Source organism: Anopheles merus, chromosome 2R, assembly GCF_017562075.2.
Source record: "Anopheles merus strain MAF chromosome 2R, AmerM5.1, whole genome shotgun sequence".
Classification (NCBI taxonomy): domain Eukaryota; kingdom Metazoa; phylum Arthropoda; class Insecta; order Diptera; family Culicidae; genus Anopheles; species Anopheles merus.
Window position 1 is genome coordinate 51,283,941 of NC_054082.1, and position 27,840 is coordinate 51,311,780.

General features: G+C 42.3%; 1 protein-coding gene across 3 annotated transcripts in view; it reads right to left on the reverse strand.

Moving 5' to 3' along the window:
* Window positions 1–27,840, reverse strand: part of LOC121588030 (neural cell adhesion molecule 1) — a 112,067-nt gene that overhangs the window by 74,448 nt on the left and 9,779 nt on the right. For all 3 annotated transcript variants that reach the window (XM_041905519.1, XM_041905518.1, XM_041905517.1), the window contains exon 3: window positions 16,256–17,517. In XM_041905519.1, coding sequence (XP_041761453.1) covers window positions 16,256–16,334 — 79 coding nt within the window. In that variant the 5' untranslated portion in view covers window positions 16,335–17,517. The remainder of the gene's footprint in view (window positions 1–16,255; window positions 17,518–27,840) is intronic.

Sequence of the window (27,840 nt, forward strand, 5' to 3'; positions counted from 1 at the left end):
TACATTTTTTGCACTGACTCTGAATGGTTTGATCTTAATTCAGCAGAACATGCTACTTTTGCCAGCATTCAACTCGCAATTGGTTTGTATGAGTATGAGTTTTTTCAATTGATCTTTTAATAGTTTCATGATCTGAAATGGTTGAATTGTAATTAATAAGTCATGAAGTTTGATAGTTTTCTCTATAAATATGGTCAATTCACGTTCTGCTACTGCGATCGTATGGGCTAGATCACTATTTTCTGTATACTCTTTTCTTTTGCCTTGCTTTCTTCCTTTCTCGTTGGATATCTCGACTCTGGTGTGCTCATCCAATTTATTAAATATATTTTTTATAACTCCTGTTAATGCTGATGAAGCATGTGTTTTATGTTAGATGTGGTAGGTTAGGTCTTGCTTATCAAACCGTTTATCGTGAATGCAATTAAACGAATTTGCATCTTTTTTGCAATCTTCTGTGGAATGGTTGCCACTACAACATAGGCACGCATCTTAATTAATACAATCAACACTCTTACATCCAAACTCTACTCTATTAGAATACAATTTGTATAAAAAGTTAAATAATTGGTTCCAGGCCAAACAAAGTGCAGCTATATAGAGATTACATGCATCACAACCATACGGAATACCTTCAAGTGGCAACAGTAATGCATTGATCCATTCTTAGTATCTAAATGCTCGCCTTCATGAGCAAGTGGATCAAAAATGCATGCAAGAACACACTCATCAATACACCTCACACATGTGAAACACATGACTGAAGCCGATCAGAGCCTAGAATATTGTAAAATAAGAAGGAAGAAAATGGAGTAAGTTAACTGATGATACTACCTAACTTACCTCACCTGGCGGTAAGCACAGCAAAGCTCTCAGCACCGCTATCTGATGTGAAAAGAGTTAACTGGACGTGAAGTAAACGCGTCCATGGCCCACCCCAGTTTTTTTCAATTTTTGTATGACTTGATGAGTTTTGGACTGGAAGTGGGTGTTAATGTTTCCTCTGCCTTACACTTTTTCTCGACACTTAAACCTGCCTCATTTGGAAATAGAATGATATTTAACGATTCTTAGTATTGAAACTCTCGGAATGATCACGATTTCTTGTCGGAAACAAAAAAATTGCTCGTTTTGCGAGGTTTTACTCGTTAAGGAGGGTATTTGTAAAGCATTTATTTTTGCTCACTGCGCGAAAAACTTGTTGCAAAAGGTACTGGTTTTGAGGGGTTGTACTGTAGTCTATTTCTGGTATTTAAAAGACGTATTTTCATATCGACCTAAAATTGTAATACAATTACCAGGTACACCTTCGTTTTGAGGTTTGATCACTTCAATTATCTCCTCGATTTCGAGGTTTTTGCTCATCCCAGACAATCTTAAACCATCTTAATGGATATGAAGTAGTTTATAACCTCCCTAGCTTAATCCCTATGACATATTTAGCCTGCTCATATTCGTGTTTCGATTTTAACTCAAATAATGGACCATGTTTCACAGTTTCTGCAGTTTATTTTAAATTTTATGTTCTTTTGGATTTAATTCGATTCTTAAATTCACACGCGTTTTATCACACGACTGATCCGTTTTGGGGATTATAATCAGTGTTTTGTTGTAGTGTCAGTGAAGTACAGTGGCTTTGGATGTCGGTATTTTTATCAATATCAGAATTATCAGTTATTCAGTATATTAAATCAGTTATTCTTCAGTATATTAAATGCTACATTTCCGTATCATAATAATTCATTCGAATGATATATTTCTTATTATTTTATTCATATCGAAACAAGTGGATTGAACGAATATCAATTTTTGATACAATCATAAATAAACACAACTGGTTTTCAGGACCCCTTCAATAATGTACTCTGCCCTTCGATTCTTACTAATTGCAACATACTTGCAATGCCAATCATACTAAAAGATGTCGATTTTGAGAGTTTTGTTGAGCTATGTTCGAAATGCTTACAATAGATATTTTGCATTCCGAGAAGACCTAACCAGAAAACATCCTGCAGTCCACCAAAACATCATACCCGGAATTCATAGCAATGGAAACCTGAGCGATGTTACGGAATGTGGACAGGAGCATGTTTTCTTTCTCCGAAGGACTTTATGGACTTCTTTCATCTGTTTTTGTGTAAATAGTGTAATTTTACCATTGATGTGGAAAAATAAACGACCGTTTTTCTTTGTTGCAACGTTATCAGAATTTAATTATAAACAATCAGACCACCTGTTTAAACGATAACATGCAAGCACATTCTTGAGAATCGATATGCTATCACAAGGGGGTTCTGTGTAAAAATGGAGATTGGAATGAAATTAAGCAGAAACATCGATAACTTTGTGTTGACATTAACTTCTCATTTTTCTCCCTGTCTGACTTACTGCAAAGCCGCACAGGAAATATAAAAGAATTCAATCACGACTTGTTTGAAAGGCCATTTTGTAGTTCACTGTCTGTGTGTATGTTTGCTACGTATTAGTTCAAATCAATACGTCCGGAACGTGCAGTACACTTTCTCGTCGGAATCGCTCCCAGCCGTACACTTACGTCTGTGAAATGGAAATTGAAACTAAACTATTGCTTTCATAATGCAATTGTGGAGAATATGCGAGAAGGAACGAATCATTTTCAGCAGCGCCGAGCCGAGCATTTGTCGTCCCCATTCGGGCGCCCTGGTTGCGCTGGGCCGTTGCCATTGGAAAAGCCGAGGTCCTGAGCGGTTGCCCACCGGAAATGGGAAATTGTCAGGAAGTTGACAGGATTGGTTGCAGGCGTATCTTCTGGCAGTCGACGCCGGGCCCCCTTGTTTTTGGAATCGTTTTGTGCAAAGGAACACGACCCTCCGTGCGAGCGATCCCGTGAAGCCATACGTCTTTTCCGCTACGCTACAGGATTATGCATCACCGCACCAGCTCCATTGCAAACCGACCGCAGTGTTGCGTCGTGCTGTCGGCGCAAGCCTCCACTCCCAGCACACTCTGGCACAAAAACATTGGGCATAAACTGGGCCAAAACCTCGAGGTGCTGGAGAGCCGCCGGGTGTATGAGCAGAACATTTTCCACCCTGAATAACGAATACATTATTACTATTTTCGGATGCACTGCGCACGGTACTCGGTGCAGCGTGGCAAAGTGTCGAAAAGTGAATCGCAGGCTCACTTCTGCACAGCGAGCACACTTTCCCTAGCGGGCGGCATTGTGGAGCAATGATTCCAATGCAACTCGTCTAGCCGACTAGCCCCGGTTGGCCCGGTAAAGCTGATCTGTGCGCAAGTCACTGTAGATGACGAGGGGCAGCCCTGACCTCCCGATTCCAATCTTGCTGGAAACAAATTTAGGAAGCTTAACATCTTCCTCCTCGGCCCAGACGAGGGAGCGGCACCTACGCTGGGGGACTCCAAGCGTGCACGATTGGACACCGACGCTCGTGTTCGATGGTGCAAACGTTTGTGTATTCAAATGTTATGCTAAAATATTTAAATCTTTTTTTCCTCTGAATTTGCTCTCGGGTAAGAGAACGTTTTGCAGGCTGCAAACAACAGCAACCGTATCGAGCCGGCACCGGTCCAGGGCCAGAAGTTTGATCAGAGCACACTCGGCACTGGAACACTTCATCCCAGCGGCAAACTCTCGAACTGGGTGTAGTTGCAAAACCGAGATGCTGTCTCGTAGCAACATTCGACTCTTGCTTCAAGGAGAGCGGACAGAGAGCGTCCCGAAGAAACGGTCGGAAGCTTCGGCCGGGAATGATAGCTACTTTCCCTTTGTGTCCAGCTAGTCCTTCGTCACTCTGGCAACATGAAGGGACACTCTCGTTTCGCTCCTAGTCCTCCTCTCACTTCATGCATTATGAAGCCGTTGTTTTAATTGAATTTGTAGAAATTTGCATAGCATTGTTTAGTTTATTATGCCGTATAATTGTGCGCCCCTTGGCAAATGGCTCTCTGGGCCCCGGAGGTCGGGCCGAGCGGAAATGGTTGGTCAGCCCTCGGAGAAGGCTCGTTAAAAAAGGTATGCCAATTGGGATGGGCTGCAGGCAGGAAATGGGGGTTGAATTTTTCAAATTTTCCAGCTCCCAAAAGCTCGTTCAACTGGGAGGCAAGACTTGAGTGCATAAATTTGGCTCGTCCAACCTCAAGTTTCGTCTCTCAACTGTTGGAGAGTTTTCGTGATAAGACCCTGGGTTTTTGAACAATGTTTATGGCAAACGGGCCGGGTTCCGGTTGATGGTTGATGTGCTTTTTCTTTCTCTGCTAGTTGTGTGATGCTTTATGACAGCGAAGGAGAGACCTTTTTTTGTTGTTGAGTAAAGAAGGTACATGAATGGTCGTTACGCCATGGTCCGGCTCTCTGGGGAGTTAAGTCGTCCTCAAATGTCTTCCCCGTCTGAAGAAATGGCTAGCAATTGTATCCAAATTTTTGCTACTCTGCTACGACCGCGACGTACAATTGGGGGTGTGGAACATACAGGCAAACTTTTCCCTATGCAAATGTGCCTGTGTTTCCGTGTTCCCCTTCCAACTGCACCAAGGAGGTCGCTATCGTTTCGATCTCATACCTACGCTCCAACAAGATAATGTCAGATGACTTTTGACGAAGGTTTCGGCGTTGGCCAGGATCCCGTTGCAAGTACGATGTCCGAAACCGATGGGATTTTGTTTTGGCATTTCCTGTTGCTGTGTCGCCTTTACCTTTCCTTGTCTTGCTGTGTGTCACTTTTTGCTGATAGAAGCAACAAGCGATCGCGACTCTGACCTGGCCTGATTTCACTGACAGTTAAGGTACGGTAAGTGCGTGCGTGCGTGCGTGCGCGTGTCACCGCTGGTGGTGGTCCGAGCAGAGTGTTGGAGCTTGTGACAGAATTACGAAATATGATTGATGGTGATGAACATTTCAACGTACCCGTGTCCGGTGCGTCGCTGGAATGGTCGGCCGAGACCCCCACACTACCAGCCCGGTAACAGTTCTTCGGGTGTAATTAACGTAATGAGGTTCCTCGTTTGCCGGCGCTCAGCGGTGAGATTGGGTATGTCCGTCAACGCAACGTTTGACACTCCCGCACTGCTCGGCTGGTAGGTTAGTGGAGGGAAGAGCGCTCCATGATGGATTACACCGAGCCGAGAAAGTCGCGCCGGGGCAAAGATGAATGATCTTCCCCGGACCAGCGGACGGATCGCCATCGCCCGGACCGACACTGTCGACGCGAGATATGCGACGAAAAGTTTGCCCTAATTGCCAGCGGTTTAATGCTCGTCCGGCGCGATCCGGGTACGTCGGTGGTGGCGAAATGCCTGATAGGACCATACTGGATTGGATCGAAGCAGTACGGAACGGGGCGGCTTCTAATTAAATCAGCACGGTGAAAACTACTACCTACCATGGTATTTGTAGAAGCTTCCGGGACAAATTAAGCGTCATTCATTTGGTACGGTCAGTTTTAGCCTCTGTTTTTCGATTCAGATATTTTCGTTGGCTAAAACTAAGATTGGAGGTACGTATTGTGCGAAACAAAGTTCCAAGTTTCAAATAAATGCTATTTGTGAATAATTGTGGTCAGTGTAGGTCAGCACAAGACTCTTTGGATTTAGTTATTGATTTGTTGATTGAATCTATTCGAAATTTGGCTTACTATCGGCATGTGATATACTTGTGATACATTTGCTGAATATAGATACTACGGCTCTACTCTAAAAAGCTAACAATTTCTATTTAATTTAGCATTATAAAGAAATTTTTCGCAGAATAAATACATCATTCTACTGCATTACTTCCTAATTATGTAAATTTTTGAAGCAATGCTGTCCTACCTCTATATTCTGTACATACATTTTGCAACAGAATGTGCTGCTACCGGATAGCGAAAAAAGTATAGCATTTTCACACTTGAGCTTCTTTAAAAGTACCAATTTTCACTTCTACAGTGACGGTTTGTTGGGTACCATCATTTTCTCGCGCCCGAACCCTTGCCCGCAGACGGTTTGGGTTGCTGCACAAAGTTTCTCTGCGGAAACCAAAGGCTTCCGATTTCGCTTCCTGTACCACTTCCTGCACAAACATGAAGCACTCGAGTGCTGATCCTCGTAAACGTTCCCAGCCTGCTCCGTCCAACAGGGAGTCGTCGGTTGCCGAAAGTGAAGCTAATTGCAGATTAAAACGAATGTTTGACTAAGCCAACTGTCAGCGAGCGGTGCTGGCGGCGCGGTACGAATGACGGGCCTGGATGAAGTGACGGAATTGAATTGAACAACAGCAAATCTAGACAGGAAAGATCCACCGCAACGACTGTTAGCCGCCTAGTCAACTCCTTCACTTGTTCCATTTGCTTTTCGGTAGCCCTCGAACTTTCACTGATTAAAACGGAGGACGAACTGACGGGAAACGGTCAGTTGGGTTTGGCGCACGCAGTTTTGACAGTATCGGGATCGGGCTTGGGCTGAGGCGGAGAGAAAAGTTTTCCTTTTGCCTTCATTAAGCTCCACACTAAATCACACATCTTTGGCCCGGCTAGAAGCGAGCCGCGGAAGTGCGGGACACGACACAGACACAATCAAATCAGAAACAGCATAAACTGAATAAATAAGCGTATAACTTTCCTTGCGGTTCGCTCGATAGCGATGTTTTTATGCTTAAGAATGAATTTTAGTGGCGACGGCAGTGGAACAAGATTGGTTAACGAACATACTTTGGCCTGTGTTTTGACACATTACGGACTTAAATTGTGTGAACAGTTTATGATGCTGCGACGGTCGTAACAAATTCTGAATAAGTTAGTAAATCAGTCTGATTTTTATATCGTTGCAAAGCTATCTATTATGCCTTAACTATCAAATATAGAGGATGATGTGGTACATAAAATAACATTTTTTTAATGCACATTTGTTTAAATTAGTTTGATTTTCAAGATATAATAATTATTTAATTTATGTACAATATGAATAATATATGTACAATATGCATTATAGTTCTAATTGATTTTTTCTACATTTAACTATGCAACAATATAGACTTCTCAGTTCCTAGTTGCTCCTTTTCAAACACAGACGTGTTATAAAATCTTCTTGCAATGTCTACCACAATTTAAACACTATCGTCTTTCGCCGTCATTGTTGTTCGTATTTTTTATATAAATCTAACAATCTCTTTCTCTTCCAAGCTACATAGAAGCACACATGCACCCGTTCAAGCGTACCGATAAATGCAGGCGACAGCATTGCAAGCGGCAAGCGGCATCAAAACACCGAACTAAATTGGATGAATGTCGGTGCGCTGGGGAGCGTCCGGACAAAAGAAATGCAAATTGCACGTAAATGAATTCGTATAATCAATATGTGTCTGGCAGGAATGAATTGCATACAGCATGTTGTACCAAACATTCAGTCCACTTTCAATTACTTGCTTCGCAAATACGGGCATGAGGTGAGTTCTACTTTGTACGAGTGTGAGTAGTGTAATGACCCTATACACATTTGGAAAAATTGGCTCATTTGATATAAAATATTTCAGTTTATCAGTTGGATGACCATCCGTGTAATGTTTAAAACTCTCAACTCAACCGTGCGCTGTCCGAAACCAAACTAAACAATAAGTACATCACTACGCACACAAGACCAAAACTAATTACATGAGAAAGCACTCCAACATGACGACACCAATCAAACCATGGATAAAGTCACATTACAAGAAAATTAACTATTCAGCATACAACCAACGTCGAATGTTACATCATATCCCGAGACTTTGGTTGAATCCGATAAACTCCATCCTTCTGCCAAAGGTTCAACTCTTTCCATGTTGTTCATGTTCAACAATCATGCATACAATAAATTCACCACTACGAGTCCATTTTTGAAGTGTGTCTCAATTCATTGAAGATATATCGACACGCACCAAAGCACTACCGATACCATGGTAAATGAGTTTATCAAATATCAAAGCACGGCATTCTTCTACCATCTATTTCAAATGAATTTGACACCTTCTGGAATTGCATGTTTGCTCGGAAATTTAACACAGCTTTGCTCTAAAACAGCAACCAAAAAACAGCACAGAGCGCCGGCTGTACTGGAAGGAAATCGTAAATTCTATCAAAAGGAAGTTAGTTCAATGGTGTCAGCAAACTCGCACCATCCGGACGCCTTATCCTTGGTGCTATGGGATTGTTGCTGCCACAAAATCGATACGAGCAGCAGCAGGCTCAGGAGCGTACAAGTCCCTCCTATTCCTACGTCCTGGGATGGGAAAATAGTTTTGCCCTTTGTTGCGGTTCCGATTCCACTTTGAAGGATGTTTGGCTTCGATGTAATATTTCAACCCGCTCTCGTGTGGCACTACTTCTTCGAAGGCCTCGCTTGGCCTTTGCGAAACGAAATCCAGTAGCTTTGGGAGTGGAGATGGAAACCACTTAGTCTGCTTGGAAATGCATCAATAATCTTGCCTCTTTTACTAGCAACGCTAGTAAAGAGGGATTGGTTTGTAATGTCTCCGGCACAAGTACGGGTACACACAAACACACATGCGCCCACACACACACACACACGAAGGACAACACACACGAAGCTAGTGCTCCATCCATCATCAGATTATGAGATTAAAACTTTTCATACAAATAAATTGATTTATGATAAAACATGCATGTGTGGCAAAATGGTTTTCTGCTATCGCTGGATGCAAGCTGGATCATACGCTCGGCTACCGAAACGCTCGACACGTGAAGAAGATTTCTGTTTGACATTTTCTAGCAGTTTCATCTGTTAGGGGCACTGCATGAGGCAAATTTGATAGAAAGCGATGGAACTTCATATCAAACGAATGCGTCAACTGCGTGCTTTTAATCCGGATAAGCAAAAGCCTGTCCAATAAATTACTAAGCACGTTGGCAACAAGAGCACCAGCACAAGTCAGCCTTACATCGTCGTAAGGCCCGACGAAACTCCATGAACTGTTTGAGTTACGTCAAATCAATCGCTTACAGTTGATTTAGAAAAGTACAACCGACGTCGAATTCGTGGAATTATAAAGTAAATTGAAAGCAGTTTGTGGTAGATGTCATGAGCAGAAGGTACGTAAAGGATTGCTTTGCGATGTGAATGAAAGGCATCGTCTGAATCTAGATGGTGCAGGTTGATTTTATCCTTGCCTAACAAACCATGCAATGTTTGCTTGCATGTTAGTAACATGGATTTCTTATGTCTGTTTTTATTGTACGTTCCATTTGTGAGGCTTGCCATAGCATAACCTAAACATGATATACGCTTTCCATCTCAATTACTCTCCCTCTGGTAGCCTCAGGCTGACGTTTTCAAATATCACTCCGCTTGATGTACCATAAACCACGAAATGTTGCCAAATTTGCGACACTCACCCGCTTGCCGTTTCCATTCCTAACGAAACTTCTTCGTCGAAGCAATTCCTCCGACAACTGCTTGCTTGAAATTTAACGGGCGACCAGCCATTTGATTTTCCATCATCATCAACCATACGCCCCCTACATGCACCCGCTAAGCTCAGGGAAATCACGCCACTGACAAGAGGTCGCGATCCATATCCTCCCACCCGATGGAAGTCGGCGCGATGGCACGACTGCTGCAACGATGCCCTATAATCGAAATAAGTCGAGCCCAAATTGTTATCGTTACAATTTTATGTACCCACCATTTGGACTGTATTTTCGAGGGTGCTTCATTGCGTCGTTTCTTCCTCTTCGGTCGATCGATTTCAGCCCACGCGAAGAAGCGCAGCTCAAGTCAACAGCATTCCAGGGCTGCTGTCTGCTGTCACCCTGCGAACATTCAAGGAGCACACTGACACTCCCGTTAAATCCATGAAATTACTACTTTGGCTCCCTCTGCCACTACCACTGCCGTGGGTGCCGCGGCTTGGGTGGGCTATGGCTCGCCATTCTTGAGCCGGCTACAAAAGTTCATCCACCGTAGCCATAAATTAATAAAGCAATGGACCAAAACGGAGGCCATTTTTATAACGGCGCTTCGTCATAATTTACCATTCATTTTGGCCTCCACGCTAGCTACGCTTCCGGCAGAGCAGTTCAGTTTGGTAATAATATCAGCTCCATCTCTCTTTCCCTCTTTGTGCATTTCCTCATCGTGACATATTGACAGTAACTTATTTATCACATTCTCAATCTTTTACGCGTTCAATCTTTGTTACGGGTGCATAGATTTAGCTGATAGATTTCATCTGTTTGAAGTTTAAAGGAATTTTCATTTAAGCATCAAGTGAACAGAAAGTTATACAGTGTCACGTTTAAGAAAATTGCATATTATGGAATGATGGTCAAAATTATTATTTTTGATTTTATTTGTTGTTGTATTTTGTTTTATTTTGTTGTTTATTATTTTTTATACTCATTCAAAAGGGCTGGCCTGGTGGTACAGTCGTCAACTCGTACGACGTAAAAACATGCCCGTCATGGGTTCAAGTCCCGAATAGACCGTGCCCCCATACGTAGGACTGACTATCCTGCTATGGTAACAATAAGTCACTGAAAGCCAAGCTCACTTTACTAGTGGGTACTGGCAGGCCTTGACCGACAGCGGTTGTTGCGCCAAAGAAGAAGAAGAAGACTCATTCAAAAATTTGTATAAGGAATTTTATCTCCAAGTTTCGTAACTTCTTATTTCGTTCCAATACGCAGTGATCAAAATATTAATATTAAAGACACACTACAATAGTTTGATCCTGCCAATACATTTGAAGCAAAGATTTGTACCATTCAGCAACCAGTGGATGGCAATAACCGAAAAGCTTAAAAGGATTCACCGAATTCTGCATAGTTTCTTACAGCTAAGGTGATTTTGACAGAACAAAAACATAATGGATTCGTGGCCACATTTCTAGGATATCGCTAAAACAGCCCGAGAAAAATAAAATCTGGTGCATACGTGAATATAATCGCCAAAATCACGGTGTTGAAAAAAGACTCATCCCTTTTGAACTAGGTGACAATGTTGAGTTCTACACAATAATCTTTTCGATCATCATAAATGTCTGATATTTTTTCCTGTCTCTCAAACAGCTATAGCAAATATTTTTTTCCTGTTTATATAACATATTAAATCTCGTAATACATAACATTATTTTCTCATTTTGTGTTTCTTCTTCTTCTTGTTTGGCTCAACAACCGTTGCCGGTCAAGGCCTGCCAACCCACTTGTGGTGTTGGCTTTCAGTGACTTATTGATTTCCCCCCATAGCAGGATAGTCAGTCCTACGTATGACGGCACGGTCTATTTGGGGCTTGAACCCATGACGGGCATGTTGTTAAGTCGTACAAGTTGACGACTGTACCATGAGACCGGCCTCATTTTGTGTTTATTATTTTTAAAAAATCTTCAAAAAATGAATGAAAAATATTACATAATAAGAAAAAACAGTTTAATTCAACGTTTGCAGGCTTCTTCATCGTACAATAAGCGTTAGCGTTTTTATGCGCTCAGCGATTAACTCCTGCGTTCCTGTTGCTCGACGAAAGTCTGGCCCCGATTGGTCTAATGCATCTTTAAGACGGTTGAAAAAAATAAAATCTAAAGCGTACGCGGATTACAGTAGAACGAGATCATCGCTGCATAGGAGAATTTTTTTCGATGCACTGAACAATTATCGTCGACAAAATCGTGTGCTCTACCGCTCCTTCATTCGCCGTACTGAAAGGCAACTATTTTCTAAGCCGACACGGTTCCGGAGCTTCTGGGACAAACGGCGCAATATAAGTAGCATCCCTCTGTCAATGAGCTACAATGGCGAAACTAGTATCGATACATCCGATATCTGCAACACTTTCGCCAATCGTTTCGCTGATGCATTCACCCTTCCTGTTCACAACCCTAACACTCTAGCAGAGGCCACTCGCAATACTCCATCGGATGCTATCGATTTCATTATACCCACAATTGACGAAGCATTAGTTGCGCGCACACTCAGCGATATAAAACCATCTACATCATCTGGACCTGACAATATTCCCGCATACATTTTGAAGCACTGTCGTCAATCACTCGCACCCATTCTTGCCAAAATATTTAATGATTCCCTTATGCGTGGCACGTATCCTGCGTCCTGGAAACACGCGCGAATGGTTCCTATCCATAAGAAGGGCAGTCGACTTCATGCTTGCAATTATCGTGGCATTGTTTCCCTATGCGCTTGTGCAAAGGTGTTTGAGCTCATTCTATACAATCCACTACTCACAACAGTTCAAAACTATATGAGCCCTAGTCAGCATGGATTTCTCCCAAGGAGATCTTCCACCACTAATCTTGCTGAATTTGTTGGTTTCTGCTTCAACCACATGGATCGTGGTACTCAAGTTGATGCAGTATATATCGACTTCAGGGCTGCGTTCAATAGTTTCTCTCATGATATTCTACTCTCGAAGCTAATAAAACTCGGTTTCCTGGACTAGCACATCACCTGGCTGCGTTCATACTTAACTGGTCGTTCGTACTACATAAGCATAGGATCTCATCGCTCTCACTCCTTCACCAGCTCCTCCGGAGTGCCTCAAGGGAGTAACTTGGGACCGCTACTCTTCCTCATCTAAATAAATGATCTATCTTTTGTTTTACTGCCAGGCCAACACCTAATGTACGCCGATGACGTAAAAATATTCGCTCCAGTTAGAAACGACAGTGACTGTGTACGCCTTCAAATGATCCTTGAGAATCTCGACAGCTGGTGCAACAGAAACGCGCTCCAAGTGTGTGCTGATAAATGCCAGTGTATATCATTCAGCAGAGCCCGTCACCCCATCACGTTTACATACACTATGCTCAACACGGCTTTGGCTCGCACGGCATGTATCCGTGATCTGGGGGTGCTACTCAACCAGAAGTAGCATCATTTCGCCCTCACATTGACAGCGTTGTTGCGAAGGGAAATCAGCTACTCGGTCTAATTACGCGGATCTGTAGCGAGTTTACCGATCCCATGTGCGTCAAGTCGATCTTCTGTGCCATCGTAAGGTCGTGCCTGGAGCACTGCTGTCCGATCTGGTGCTCGCTTGGCGTTGGTGACATCAATCGCCTCGAAGCCATTCAACGGAGACTCATTAGGTACGCCGTTCGATTCCTTCCATGGTAATCCCACCACGCTCGGCCCTCCTACCATCAGCGGTGTCTGCTTCTCGGACTTGAAACACTCTGCTCTCGACGTAAAAACGCTCAATGCCTTTTCATATTCCGGCTCCTTAACGGAGAGATCGATTCCCCGGCATTACTAGCCAGCATCAATTTGTTCGCTCCCTGTCGGATTCTTAGATCCAATTTCCATCTCCGTGTACCGCGTACCCGCAACAACCAAAGCCAGGAACACCCTATTATACGTATGTCCCTCGAGTACAATGAAGTGTTAGATTTGTTCGATTTTAGTATGTCTACTTCCACGTTCAAGGAGAAATTGCGTCTACGTCACATTTAATGTTTCCTTATAACTAGAAGTTTATTTATATGCTCCTTAATTTAATTATAAGGTTGTCGATTAGACACGATGGTCCGTCGGTTTATATATGAAATAAATAAATAAATAAATAAATAACCAACAAGCTTTCATCAAAGGTGCCACACATGTTGTGACTGTCCAACGGTGAAATTAAGATATGGTTATATTGTATGTAAAGTAACCCAATTCTTCTTTTTTTGCCTTATTGCATAACGTCTCCTTACAAGTATCGATAATCCATGTTTAGTGTTGCAAATGCGACTTTTTTTAAATTTAAAAATTTTATTTAATTCAATTTCCCTTTTCGAGCTATTTATGAATGTAAGGTAGAAGAAACGTTAAGAAAGATAAGACTAGATTTCGTAAAAATCAACATACTTTGCAAGCCGTCTTTTTGTTTTCAAAACAATAAAACACAGACAGGAACGGAAATGCATATCATAAATAAGCTCAGATTTCTAACAAATTCAGCTTAACAAACTTTGCAACAGGATTGCACAAAATATTGAACAGTTCAGACTAGCAAAATATTCTACTCAGTGATCATTATCGCTATCTTAAATAAATAATATCCTTTCCGAGGGTCGCTATACGAAATAAGTATAACGCGATCTACATACTCACTACTCGCAAACGATCCATGCATCCATTCGCCAATAACATAAACAACCCACGCCCGCACACGACAAACGTTAGAACAGGGTGAATCAATAAAACAAGACAAGGGGACAAAAAGGATCGCATTAAAAAACTCCATGCGAAAAAAAGGATAAGACGGGTGAACATTACATCCTCGCTCCTCGCGGAAAACAAAGGAGACAAGTGATCCAGTCAAAGATAGCGAAAAGCGTACCCCTGAGGATCGGGTTAACCTAGAAAGTAAAATAGAATATAAGACATTTTTTCATTGTTAATAAAGACTTGCAAACTTAAACTCAAACGAAAAGGTCATGTGTGTGCTGTTTATTTTGTTCTTCCCCATCGTTTTCAGTGGAAATGCCTGCGCGTAGGTATCGGCCTTGTTCTGTTTCTTGATCAGGCAAAAAGGTATTTTAAAATACATTTAAGTTTTTTACACTTAGTATTGAACCACTAAGCGATATGAGTAACAGTATACAAAGCAAATTAGTATTCCAGAACTGCTTTTTATCATGGAAATGCTTAAAGAATTTTACTAAGGTTCAACATTGACAATGGAGACGCCTAGTACATTATACTAAGGTTTTACAAGGATTATGGAGACGCCTGGTGCATGTTGTTTACAATCTTGAAGGTGAGGCTGTACACTTTGAGCGCCGTGTCATATGAATTCGCATGACGACTTTGCTCATCGTTCAGCTTTGTATTTGACGCTCAATGATTCTCTTGAGAACGTAAGAGGTAGGAAAGAGAGAACGAGAACGACATTTGCTACATCGCTTATCGCAGTGAAAAAAAAGAGTGATAACAATCGTACGAGAAATTGCCGCTCTCATCGCTCTCTTCCCATGCGCTACGTACTCACTCGAAAAACTGTGACGTCAGGCCGGCGATCTGAGTATAAAATCACTCTTTTTTAAGAGAGTAAAGTACATGATGCCTCCACTTCACTATTCGAGAACTCGCTGTACCGTGCCAGAACATTAAATAATTCATATCGTTTACCATACATGTATGGGTACGTGAATTATAATACTTGCGCATAATTCTAGTACTACGGTTTAGCCTTTAAACTAGTGATGGGAAAAATGAAGATTTCGTCGGAATCGATTCCGGCTAGCTCCGAAATTTTCTGGAATCGATTCCGGATAGTAGGTCCGGAATCAGTTTCCGGAATCGATTCCGGAACCAATTTCGGAATCGATTCCGGAAACAATTTTGGAATCGGCTCCGGAATTGGTTCCGGACTCGGCTTCGAAATTGGTTCCGGCATCGGCTCCGGAATTAGTTCCAGAATCGGAATTCGATCCGGAATTGGTTCCAGAATCGGCTCCGGAATCGCAATTGGCTCCGGAATCAGAGTCAGCTCCGGAATCGGAATCGGTTCCGGAATTGGCTCCGGAATCAAAATCGGTTCCGACATCGGAATTGACTCCGAAATCAGCATTGGCTTCGAAACGGAGTCGGTTCCGGCATCTTCATACGAATAGGCGTTTGGGTCCAATGATGCTATGTGTTGATATCGACAAAGAATCAAAATTTACTTGAAAATGATCTATTTACATGGAGAATCGCGGACTTATTTCGCTTCCCACACTTCTTATTTCAATTCAAACCATTCCATTTCTGGAGTCAAGTTCTGATTCCGGAGCCGATTCCGATCCCGGAATCGATTCCGGTGTCGGCTCCGGAATTGGCTCCAGATTCAATTCCGGAATCGGCTCCGAAACCAACTCTGGAATCGGCTCCGGAATCGACTCCGGAATCGAAATCGATTCCAGCATTGGAATCGGATCCGGAACTGATTCCAAACACGGAATCGGAATCGGGTAGTTCCGATTCCGAGCTCCCACCACTACTTTAAACACTACCCCATTAATACAGATAATTATTTTCAAATCATTTATTTTCAAAGCTGTCATAAGTCACCAATCTCGATGGAGCTACTTTGCCGTTGATAAATTATGTAATGAACAACCCATTCAGTTACATCCATACATACATACATTAAAACATCCATTATAGAGGAAAATATTCGCTCATGATAAACATTGGCATGGGTGTGGGTTTTTCAACAGATTCAATGTTTGAAATTGTGTGGTTTTTGTTTTTGGTCAACATGATTATTTACTAATGCTTAATTATAACTACTTACCATCTTTTACACTTCCAGTGTACTGAACGATGAACAATAGCAACAGTCCACCTAACTGAAGCAACGCTGAGGACTCCATGATGACAACCGTATAAGTTTATTTTCCTTTTGCCTCAACTTTGTCCTGCACTCGAAGCTGTGCAAACCATGCCGTGTGTGTGTGCGGGGTGAATACTTTTTTGCGACTGCTGCAGCTTGTGTTGCTGAGGCTGCTTATCTAAAGCAGATGGTGCCGTTACGTCACAGCTGTTTGAACTCCAGCATTCGTTACCTGCCGCATAAAAGTTGTACCTCAAAATGCTTTTAGGAAATGTTTTCTCCCCGTTTGTCGAGAATCTTGCCAGACTCTCTTTTGCGCTCAGACACTCCGTCGCACATGAAACGTAATTTCGATGCTGCAGCTGTTGTAACCGGGTGCTTACTCTCTAGCGAAAGCTCCACTGCTGTGCCACAAATTCATCGATCAACTTGCCCGGATGGAAGCTAATTTATAACTTTGAACCGAAGTGGTATCACCGGCTCAACCTTCCGCTGCTTTCTTGCAACACCAAGAAGCACCCGTAACCATACACTTCACTTCAAAAGAAAGGCAAACCCATAAAAAAGAACCCAAAATAGCCGCGCGCAAAAAAGAGCCCTGCTCACTTCAATTCACCAATACGGCAAGGTTTATACAAACCCGGAAGTAGCATGGTACTGTGTGATACTTTTTGTCGTAGTGAAAGTTTTCGATGAAAAAAACACGCTCTCTTCCATCCTCCACGTCGAATGCACTGAACTTTGCTTAAACTCACTGAATCGAACCAAACTTTCTCATCAGCCAGCACACTTTGGTCGACATTCGCACGATTTTCAAATCACTCTCCGCCAGCTTGCCAACGGTACCTGATGGCACGAGTATGATCAGCCTGTTTTGTCACAACCATTTCTGTTGCTTAGTCACAGGAGTTTATTGTGAAGCTGATTAGCTCTTACATGTTCAAACGTTTTCAACCAACAAATGGAAAATAGACTTTGTTAAATGTTACTTTCAATCGCTCAAGACTTCTTTTAAGAATATTATCTTTCAGATTTAACGTTAACCTTCAACTCCATTTCCATTCCATTTTATTGCTGTTGTAAGCAATGCTGTGACTAGCATTGCTGGGGTCGAGGTATTTCTGCAAACTGCGTTGAACATGATGCTTTTTATCACGTCTTTCAATGGTAAGTGAATACAATATTCAATGATTAAGTGTCGTCGCATGTTGTAGCACCAAAATCTGTAAATGAGAAAATAATAATACTTAATGCGATTCTATAGTTTTATTTAAATAAGAGTTATAATTTTTTTTTTGGGAAATAATGTATAATGCATGTTTTCAAAAATTATAAATAAAGCTCGTTTAAAAAAGTAATTTATAGTCAAACATAATTTAAAATATAGAGCAAACTTATAATAATAAATACTGATAGCTTCACGATGCACCTTCTTCTTCCTCGCCAAATTTTTACATGCATATATTAAATTGCTTTAATATTCCGAAATTATGGTTTAAATTATGTTTAATCATTAACTCGAAAAATGAATTTCAAAGATCAACTAAATTAACCCATGGCATTGTAAATCACACTAAAAAAAATTTGTTCAATTATTTAACACTAAAACAACCATAATATTTTATTATTTAAAAATGCAACACAAAACTATGAAAAACTGTTGGTGGGTAGAAGCATCACAATTAAGGGGAACGCGATTCTCGGTCCAATCCAACAAATTGAAACAATGTCAAGCGTGAGTTAATCTATTTCACCATTCAAACTGAAACCATTTTCACGAGTAGAAACTACATTCAAACCAACACGCAAACCACGACACGGCCACGCAAAGTGTCCTGATTTTGGCAAACGCCCCCATGGTACACGGCAAACAAAGAGCGTACCAAATACGGGAACCATTTTACGATTAAGTAAACCATGCTTCGCCGGATAAATAACTATCGTGTTAAGCGTCACAAAAGGTACGTTTCCGCAATCGGTAATAATGGTAATGATTACAAATCGCGCAACACTCTCTAGCTCGTTGGCTAAGCAGCGATTGGTGTGAAAAATATAACACCCCCAGGCAAACATGCCGTGTGCCGCTCCATTTTGGCATTGTACTGAATGGTGCAAAAATTACAGTTTGCCTGCCCACCCACAAGCTGGGACTTTTTGTGTTTTGTTTTTTTTTTTCCTCGTATTCTAGGCATCCTCTCCATAGTGGGCGAATAACAATAAACACCAACTCAATCACAAACGAAATACCAACCAGCGTCCAAGGGCCCAGCGAAGCACGCGATTAGTAGGCAACATGGAGCGAATGTTGTTACGGCTTTTCGTTGTTGTGCTGCTTCATTTTCTACACCTCCGCCGCTTTGCCACCCGTTTGCTATCCCGCAGGAAGCACATCGACAAACAGTGGTGGCCAGCTCACAATGCACCCTCACGTACCGAGGTAAGAAAACTCGCGTTTTGTTTGTACTTCCTTTCCCTAGCCCACCTGTACTCATCGCACAAATGATCGCTATCCTCGTCCATTGTAACATTCGGCTCTTTTATCTGCTATTTTTCATGCATCCACCACATTGGTGGATGTTCTTGTTTTTCTCTCTTTATCTCTCTTTGCATTGTTTTGACATAAAAAGTAATAATTTTGTAACAATCTTCGTAATTTTGTAACAACAAGGAAAACCAGTGATTCCTGGGGTAGTAGAGAATTTTCTCTATCATGTTCAAAAACTGAAAAACTAGCTTTACAAACAGCAAACCGCAAGAATATGTTTTTCGGAAGTTTGAACTTTTCTAAAAATTGAATAAAAAAAACCTGATAAATAATCAAAACAGAAAAGTCATAACGTCCGTTATTCAGTTCGTCAGTTTGTCTGACTTCATTGTAAGTATAAAAACACAGCATTTTTTCCAACATCGTGTTCAACAAATAGTAGACTTTTTTTCAAATTTAAATTTTTTTTGTTCCTAAATTAAACATCGTATATCGATAAAGTTTGACTAATCAACAGCATTTATTGGTAAAAGCAAGAGTTAAATAATTTGTTACACAATGATGGTGAAATGAGTATTGCAGTTTAGTTAAACTCTTTAGTATACCAACTTTCCATTCACCAACGGGCTTGTGGTGGAATGCAAACGGCACAGATATCTCTATAATACGACTTCACACCATCCAAGCACCACAAACTGTCATAAATGATTAGATTCAATTACGAACAACCACAATCACCGCCCGATGATACTGAAACACAAGAAAGCCATACACAGAGGCAGAACGAGAGGGAGTGAAAAGCTCGCATTGCAGCCAAATACATTGCGATGAAGGATTTGTGGTTTTCGATTCCGGCCTTAGATTTCAATCAAACGAATTGTTGCCCGCGAGACCGTTTTGCACAGTGAAGCAAAAACGGAGAAAGAAGAAAAAAAACGACACTGCCGCACACTGACCGGCAAACATGACAAACATCGAACCGAAATCGAAATCATCGTAGCGTATCCCGGCGGAAGTGATGTCGCGCGTGCTGCTAAAACCCAGCTGCATCATCGGAAAAACGGTTCAGTTTGGTACCGTTCACGGGCGACAGATCTCCCTCTTGCCATGCCAGTTCCTGGAATACAAGCGTGTGTGTTAATGTTTGTGTGTGTTTTACCGTCGAGCCAAGAGTCGTCGCAAACGACTGGAAGCTTTTCTGAAGCAAATCGTTGATTAAAACGCAACTCAACTATGGTGGCGGTTGCCATTTCATTTCCAGCCATCAAAGCTTGTGGCCAATGTGCGCGGGTTGCGGGCTATTGGTTGCGCCCGGGAACCAATCTTAACGAGTGTGGTGGCTGGTGGCGGTTGCGCAAGAAAGCCAAAAACTTTGACCACCATCCGAAGCCGAAACTGGGAGCGCGGAGCCACCAAACCAGCCCGAACGGGTTGGTCGAAATGTGAAACTAGCGCACAGCGGCACGGTGGTGGCAAGGAATCAAATCTTGTGAGCAGGAATGGGTTGAAAAACACAGGACACCCAACCGAACACACGCCATCCATGCACAAACCTACTCGATGGATGAATGTTGCAGATTTTGATGCATTGAGGTGCTATACTACTTTTTTTATCTCTCTGCTTGTTGCAATTCTACATCATCTCCAGCAAAGCACCTCGAAGCATCGTTTTGTCATCGTCGATGTAGAGTGAAGGTAAGCTCGCACCGGTCGCTGTGATGCAGGTGCAGGTTTCCTCTTTCACGTTCTGCGCACTGCCATCGACCATATGAAAGGCTTAACGTGATAACAAGACCTCCAACTACCAAGTCTTCTCAAGCATCATCGGCGAAAACACACCGGTTGCGAACCGTGCTGGTCCCGGTTTAATGAAACGTTCGCTATTGAAAGCCGAGCAGCAGTAGCGGCGCCGATGGCTGATGGGGACAGAAAATTCCGCGGTTTCGCCTTGCGGCCCCTCGGTGCGCACGCTGCCACGAGGGTAGAGGGACCTGTACAAAAATGAGCACAATGCCGTACGTCGCTAACAACGTGCATTTCAAAATAAAAACAAATACGCGGTGCAACATGTAGCGAGCGAGTCATTGCTATCTGGCGGCGGAGGGTGTACCGGCGCCGGATTGTGTCCTGCGGTTCGGCAAAAGCTGCACATCCTCATTGCTGCTCACCGTCGCGACCAGCTGCAACGTCAGTCGCTTGACGATGAGCAGCGATGAGCATTGAGTTGAAGCAATATGAACCAAAATGCAAAAAAAGAACCCCCGCAAAAGGAAAAAGCGCTCTAAGTGCCACAGCGAACGGATACGCCAAAGATTTATGTCAGAATTTGTGCTTCCATTGAGAGGATTGCATTGTGCCGGATTGAGTCGTGCTGTGGCTGTCACGGGGCGCTGCAGGGAGCTTTTCCGAGATTTGCTGTACATTCAACCTGGGCATTTTTTTCTGTCAAAGAACACATGCATGTAGGTAGCTATGTGAACAGTGTATATGTGTATGCACCAGTGCTCTGTGTGCACTTTGTGAATAGAGCTGTTGGATTTTCTTTCTTTTCATTACCGTACCGAACTGTCGCCCTGTCGTGTAGCTCGACCTGTCGCAAAGAAAATGGAACAGTGTTTGAAGCTGTTCTATTTTGAAGGAGATGTAGTGGTTTGCGAATTAAGGAAGTCACCCCGGATTTTATGCTCTTGGGGGATGGCGACGATCAATACATGTAATACGATGGGAAAATTGTACGTGAAGTGCACAGGTAATACAAACTGTTCGCAATGTTTTTCAACTACTTGGGGTTTGTAATACTAAATGACACTTACATACTATTGTAATAGTGTAGCACATTTTTCTTTTATTATTTTCTTGATCGTTTTTAAATACTCATGACATTGTGTACTCCTGGCAAAATAGATTTGAAATTTATTCCCTACCATACGTGATGTTATTATTTATTAATCGGATGCCAGTTTTTTTACATCAAAGTAATCATATTTCCAACCAGAATACAATGGAATGTTTTAAAAACTCTGCACATTTGTTAGATAATTGATACAGTTTTTAAATAAATGGTATTCATGTGGACTTTTTTGCAAGCAATTTTAGACAATCGGTCACTTGTTCAGATGTGCGCACTGGATAAATCATAACTAAACATACAAAAAATATTATTTGTTGTAAGTTTAGCGAGTGTTGAATCATTTATTTAGCTGCAAAAACAGAGCAATACAATAATGATTGGAATGAGCATTATGAAATAAATACATAAAATACATTATAATAACACACGGAAAGAAACCAAACATAAAAGTTAGTTAAAGTTCATACTTAAAATGACACTTCAACAAAATCATGCGAAATAAGTGGTAAAACAGCATAAGATCGCTTCTTTTACTGTAAGATAATTTGATAGTATTCAATGTACCTTATATACTAAATACCTATTTAATTACCTAATTCAAATGAATGAAAAAATGTCAACATTAGGAATGAAAAAGAACGTTATGGATGAAAGAATGTCAAACAAATTCGTCTTCCTAGCTTTTGACTCATTTACATTGGCCAAACGCTACCTAATTTATCAACATCAACAAATTAGCTCGAGATGTTAAAGGAGATAACATACTTTACATAACTGTTTGAATCAATAGACTTACATTATTGTCGTAGTTACGCATGAATCTTGAAATAGAAATAGAATACAGCCGAGCTTAAACGATATTTCTAAAATAACTAAACATGCAATCGATAGTTTAGACTAAAATCGCTACATAACGATAGCAAATCAAACTGCTAAATAAAACGAATCAGTTGTGTAATTCCAGCTCGAAGTAGGAAAAAAGAAGCCGCAGTAAAAGATAGACTTTCAGACACTTGGTAGAGTTTTCAGACTTATTGTGCTTCTAAGCACCGTTTTCAGATCCCATTTGATTAGCAAACAGATCGTAGAAATTAAACCAAATATCATCTATTAGACGTGGATACTACTTTAAACACGTTTCATATGTAGGCCAGTGTAAAGCTCACATCAAACCTACAACCTGACAAGCGCTGACGAGTGACAATTTTATTCCCAAAATGATTGATGGATGAATAAGTCCTCCGTTGGGTCTATTTTCTTTTTTTTTTCCCTATGCCCCAAACTCGCCCCGCAATCCCCTAGACGGAATCGGATTGGCTTTTTATGTCTTAAAATGTTTGTTTAGTTGCTATTTTGCTTGCTACTCCTTCTCTACGTTCTCTTCCCTTGTTTACTTTCACTCCTTCAGTGTCTTACCTCGGTATTTGTGAGAGATGTTGAGTAGTTCGACCCATTTTCGACCCTTCTTGAGAGTTGCCTTCTAATGCTATCTCTGACAAAAAATACCGACCCATTCATTGAACCAAAGAGGTTTATTTCTTTTTTTTTTGTATTCCAAAAAACCGGCAGTGCGATATCGCTACGAAGAGGATTATTCATACGAAAGCAAAAATACGTTTGGTGACTGAAGGTGCGTTGCCCTCGGTCACCAAGACTCACTCAAATCATCTCACGAACGAACGACACTGTGTGCCGTTTGTTGGCCATTCTACCGTTCAAAATATAGTGCCTAACTCTGGCTGTCAATTCCATCCTAAAGTGGTCCAGTTCTGAACAGGCGCTAGGCTTAAAAACACGGTGGGTGGTGATACTTTTTTCCCGTCCTTCATAGTTGCCAGTTGCTACCCATTGCTTTTTGATGCTGGGAATTTGACGAAGGCCAACCTGCCGGCTATGGTCGATACAGAAGTAAGTGTTTCTTTTTGCTTTCCTCCTGAAAAAAACCCCCAAAGGTCACCCTCGACGTGGGGCGATATTATAATAGATGCGCACAGAACATACAGAGACCATGCAAACCCAAGCAACAAAAGAAAAGGAAAATTGCACAAATATTTAACAACAAAAACCCAAATTTCAGGAAATATGTTGACTACTCAATCCTCGCCTTTGGCGACAGAAAACGCCCAACGGCTGGGCATCTGCATGTCATCTGCCAGTTTGTACTTCCAGCACGGTTGACAGTGAGGTTGAAAAAAGTTCCATTTTTCTTTGATTTTTTTCGTCAACCTCAAACTTCAGGTCGTTTATTTTGTCTCTCACCCCCTGCCAACCATTTTACCATAAAGCCATCTATCTTGCTGTGGCCGCACGCAATGGCAGATACCAGCCAACGATTCCATTTTTTAGAATGATAAGCATTACTGCTTCAGGCATTGGCCACACACATACTGTGTGATAAATTTCTAGCAAAACCGGACATGCCTTTGCTTTAACAAAAAGACAAAAAGTGCTTGAAAATAAACAAAAAAACACCATCGCTGGTAAATTCGATTGTTTTTAATCCATTTTACTGTATGTTGCTCCTTTTCATTTATTTTTTTTGTTGTTTGACCCATTTTCCAATTGCCATTCTGTATTGACTTTTCTTCACCATCGCAAATGGTAAAGCAATGGTAATGTTTTGATTATGGTTCGTTTTATGTCTTACTCGCCAACTGTTCGTAGTAGCTAGTGCAGTTAGTAAAAAAACGTTAACCAAAGACAGACACCAACGACCGCACAACGAAGACGAAAAGAGCCCGATCCCATCCGAACAGACCTATTCGCAAACCCTATAAGCCTACGGGCGTGATGACGAAAGAGAATTTCTGCAAACAAAGCTGAACAAAAAGAGCAAAGCAATGCTCTTAATCTTAATTAATTAAAAAGGATCTAACATTAGTGAGAGTGGGCGTTACATCAGTGGTACACTTTTTACTTTACAATTTCGAACCATTGCAAAGTCTTCGCATGAGCATGGCATGAGTCCATTGTTTCAACGCTTGGCAAGTGAGGGGAAACAATACACACGCCAGCGAACAGACTCACTGGGTGAGTGGAACATGATTTCATTACACAACAAAGCTGCTCTAGTTTTTTTTTCTTTTTTTTTCTACTCACTGTTTTAAAAGCTTTACTTTCCATCTGACTTGGGTGGGATTGTGTTCGAACATCGATAGCAAAAAGTGCTCACCTAATTGTTTTCTTTGCAAAGTACCATGTAATGTACTGGGATTGAAAAGCGATGTTTTTTTTATCACTTTTTATTGTTTTGTTTCGACCCCACAGGATTACACACAAATTTTCGAAACATTTTCCAAGTAGTGTCTCTTTCACAACGAAACCATTCACAACGGCAGTTGCCGTGATGTAACACAACAGACGGTCCTATTTTGGGGATGACTTTGCCGATTTCACTTAACAATGTAGCTTAACAACGAAATGAGAAAGCTCTCTATCTCGGAAGGAAAGGCATCTTTTTCCCCATTGAATAGTGTAAATCCAATTTAATCCGAACTTTCTTTTTGTGCTTCACCATGCCGCCACCGTTTGATTCGAACGAAATGTTAACATAGCACAAGCGAATGTAATCATTTCTGCTGAAAATTATTAGCATTTTGCAACGCATCTACAAGATTTCGAGTGTAATCTTGTTCATGATACGCCTCCGAACAGGAAACGACGGATTCACAAGAAGCCGAGCAGCAATCACCCTCTTAAACAATCCATGGGGCAACGTCGATAGCAATCGAAGAATTACGCCGCTACCCTTAAAACTACCCCCACACATAAATTCGGTGCCTTTGATCCGGGGAGCCTGCCGGAAGAAGCGTTAATTTGCCGCAGTAAGCTGTGCTACCCGTTGCGCCGTCCCATGTACCTCGCCCACTGCAACCGTTTGCGTCCTGCCATGCCATTCGTTGACTTTCTTAATTCAGCACCGACACCGGCATCATTAAACAACTTTCTCTCAAGAACCGAAGCTGAGCTGAGCCCCAAAACACCATTTCCCCCCGAGGCCGACCCATGGACCGTGGTCCCGTTCGGTATAAATCAATTTGACACCGCAAAGGTTCCCGGTTGCCCCCTGTTGCGATAGTTTTTCGGTGGACCGAAATTTCACCACAAATATTTATCTTGATCAGCAGCACAGTTTTTGGGGGCGACAGAGGGGGAAGACTCGGCGCGTCAAGACAAGTAGACCCCCGCCAAATCAAGAAGGAAAATTTCCAAAACAGTGTCGTTCTTTTAATGAGTTCAAACCGACCCGGGCTGGTGGCTGGTGGCGGTTAAAGCTGTAACGTCCTACGATTTGCCTACCACACGTTGGGCAAACAAACCACTCGCAACCCACCATTCCACAGCTTCCAAACCGGTGGGTCGCTCCCGTTGGCTGGATTGTGTCAACAGCTTTGCCAGCATTGCCTCCCCGGCCCTACCAGCACGCTCCTCGGCTGCGGCCCCGGAGCGGCGAGCCTGGCCACATCCTCTGAATGCGCCCCATGTGCCCCGGTGTACGTGTGTACGCATTTTGGCGTAGCGGTTGAGCAGCACACCGGCAAGCTGGAAAAGCGACACAGCGAGCGGATAAATATAAATTATAACTTTGTATGTTTGTTTGCGCAGCCCTGGGACAGGCCGGGCCGTAAGCCGGGGAAAATTGGAAAATGGATTCGCTCGCATGGAGTCCGGATCTCGCAAGGGATTCCGGCGCAAGGCGTACGCACGGCTATCCCTTCAAAGACCGGTTATGGCTTTTTCATTTTCTTACGCGTGCGTTCTTTATCGGAATGAGCACCAGCAATACGCGTATGGGGTGTGCTATTCCTATCCGAAACTCACCGTACAGTATGTGCCAGAGAAAGTCATGATACCATGTATGCTTGTGTGTATGTGTGTGTAAAGTTTTTCTTACCATTCTTTTTTCTGTCAGTTACATTGCCAAATAAAGTATCCAAAGGCTCAACAGGGTCGCTTTATATTTCTATAATCGTATTTTGGGAGTTTCAACCATACGCCCGGGCACTCTGGGAATGCAGACAGATGCGAGTACAAGCCGTCAGCCGCTTCGGCAAAACAAACGATTGACACGGACCACATGGGGGAAAAGAATCCAACAAAACCGTAAAAATGATCCAGAAAGTGGCCGGAACTTTTCCAATCACTCCAACGCTCCCCTTCCAGTGCAAAGGAACAATTGTTGGGCTTCCCTTGTACCCGGGGGCTGGTTCATGCCCAGGAAGCTCTTAAAGTAGTGTTTTACATAATTAAGGTGCTTCCAAGGCGGCTTCGTGAACCAAGAGTACGCGCCGGGTATCACATTTACCTAAAGTGTAAGATTAAACACGCCCAACTTCACACCTCGTTGAAGCTTAGCACACGATTGACGCGCTAATAGCCGAACGGGCACACTCGATACAGGGCGACATGTATTAATTTTTCATGACCGCACGGTGCTACAAAAGGGGTTTCACTTTACGCCGGATTCATTATCGTAGTGCCGTGCGCGGTCTTATAAAGTCGAGCAGTCGAACTTTTGACGCTGCCGAATCCATTAGAGCGCTGTGCCATACCACATCCAACATTTCCGACAGCATTTGCTCGCACCAATTGAACGTGGAAATTTTCGCTAGTCAACGCAACGCGCCTCTAAGCCGCAACCTCGTACATCTTTCGTCAGCATCTGAGTGCTCGGATGTGGAGGCGCACTAATTAAATGAAAAGCAATTGACTGGAATTAAACGGTATGTACTGTCATTAGAAAACAACAGTTGTTTGTCGAAATTTTAAGCGTAAATAATGCTTCCTTATCATTCCACCATTTTCCTAGCCTGGGCTATACTGCCCCCACCCCGAAGCTCATTTGCTTCAGGTGGAGGGGAAATCGGCACAAACTTTTTCGTTTGTTTGTGTTCTCTGTCTCGCTCCAAACAGCTGCCCAGGTGTTTGGGCATCGCTATCAGCATCTGCTCGCTGTTACGCTACGGCTTTCGAGGAAATGGTGCGCGTATAGAAAAACATTCAACACAAGCACACATACATAAACTCATGCGCTCTTGAGAAGTGTTTCCTTATCGAGTTCGGAGAACGCTCTAAAGCAGACAACGTTTGGACATGCTTCACGAAGCCACTTGAAAATTGTTTCGCTTTGATGGCATCTCAAATCCATCGAGATGAGATCAATTATGCTGGCCTAATTAGGGCACTTTTTTTCTTTTGCATTAAGCTACG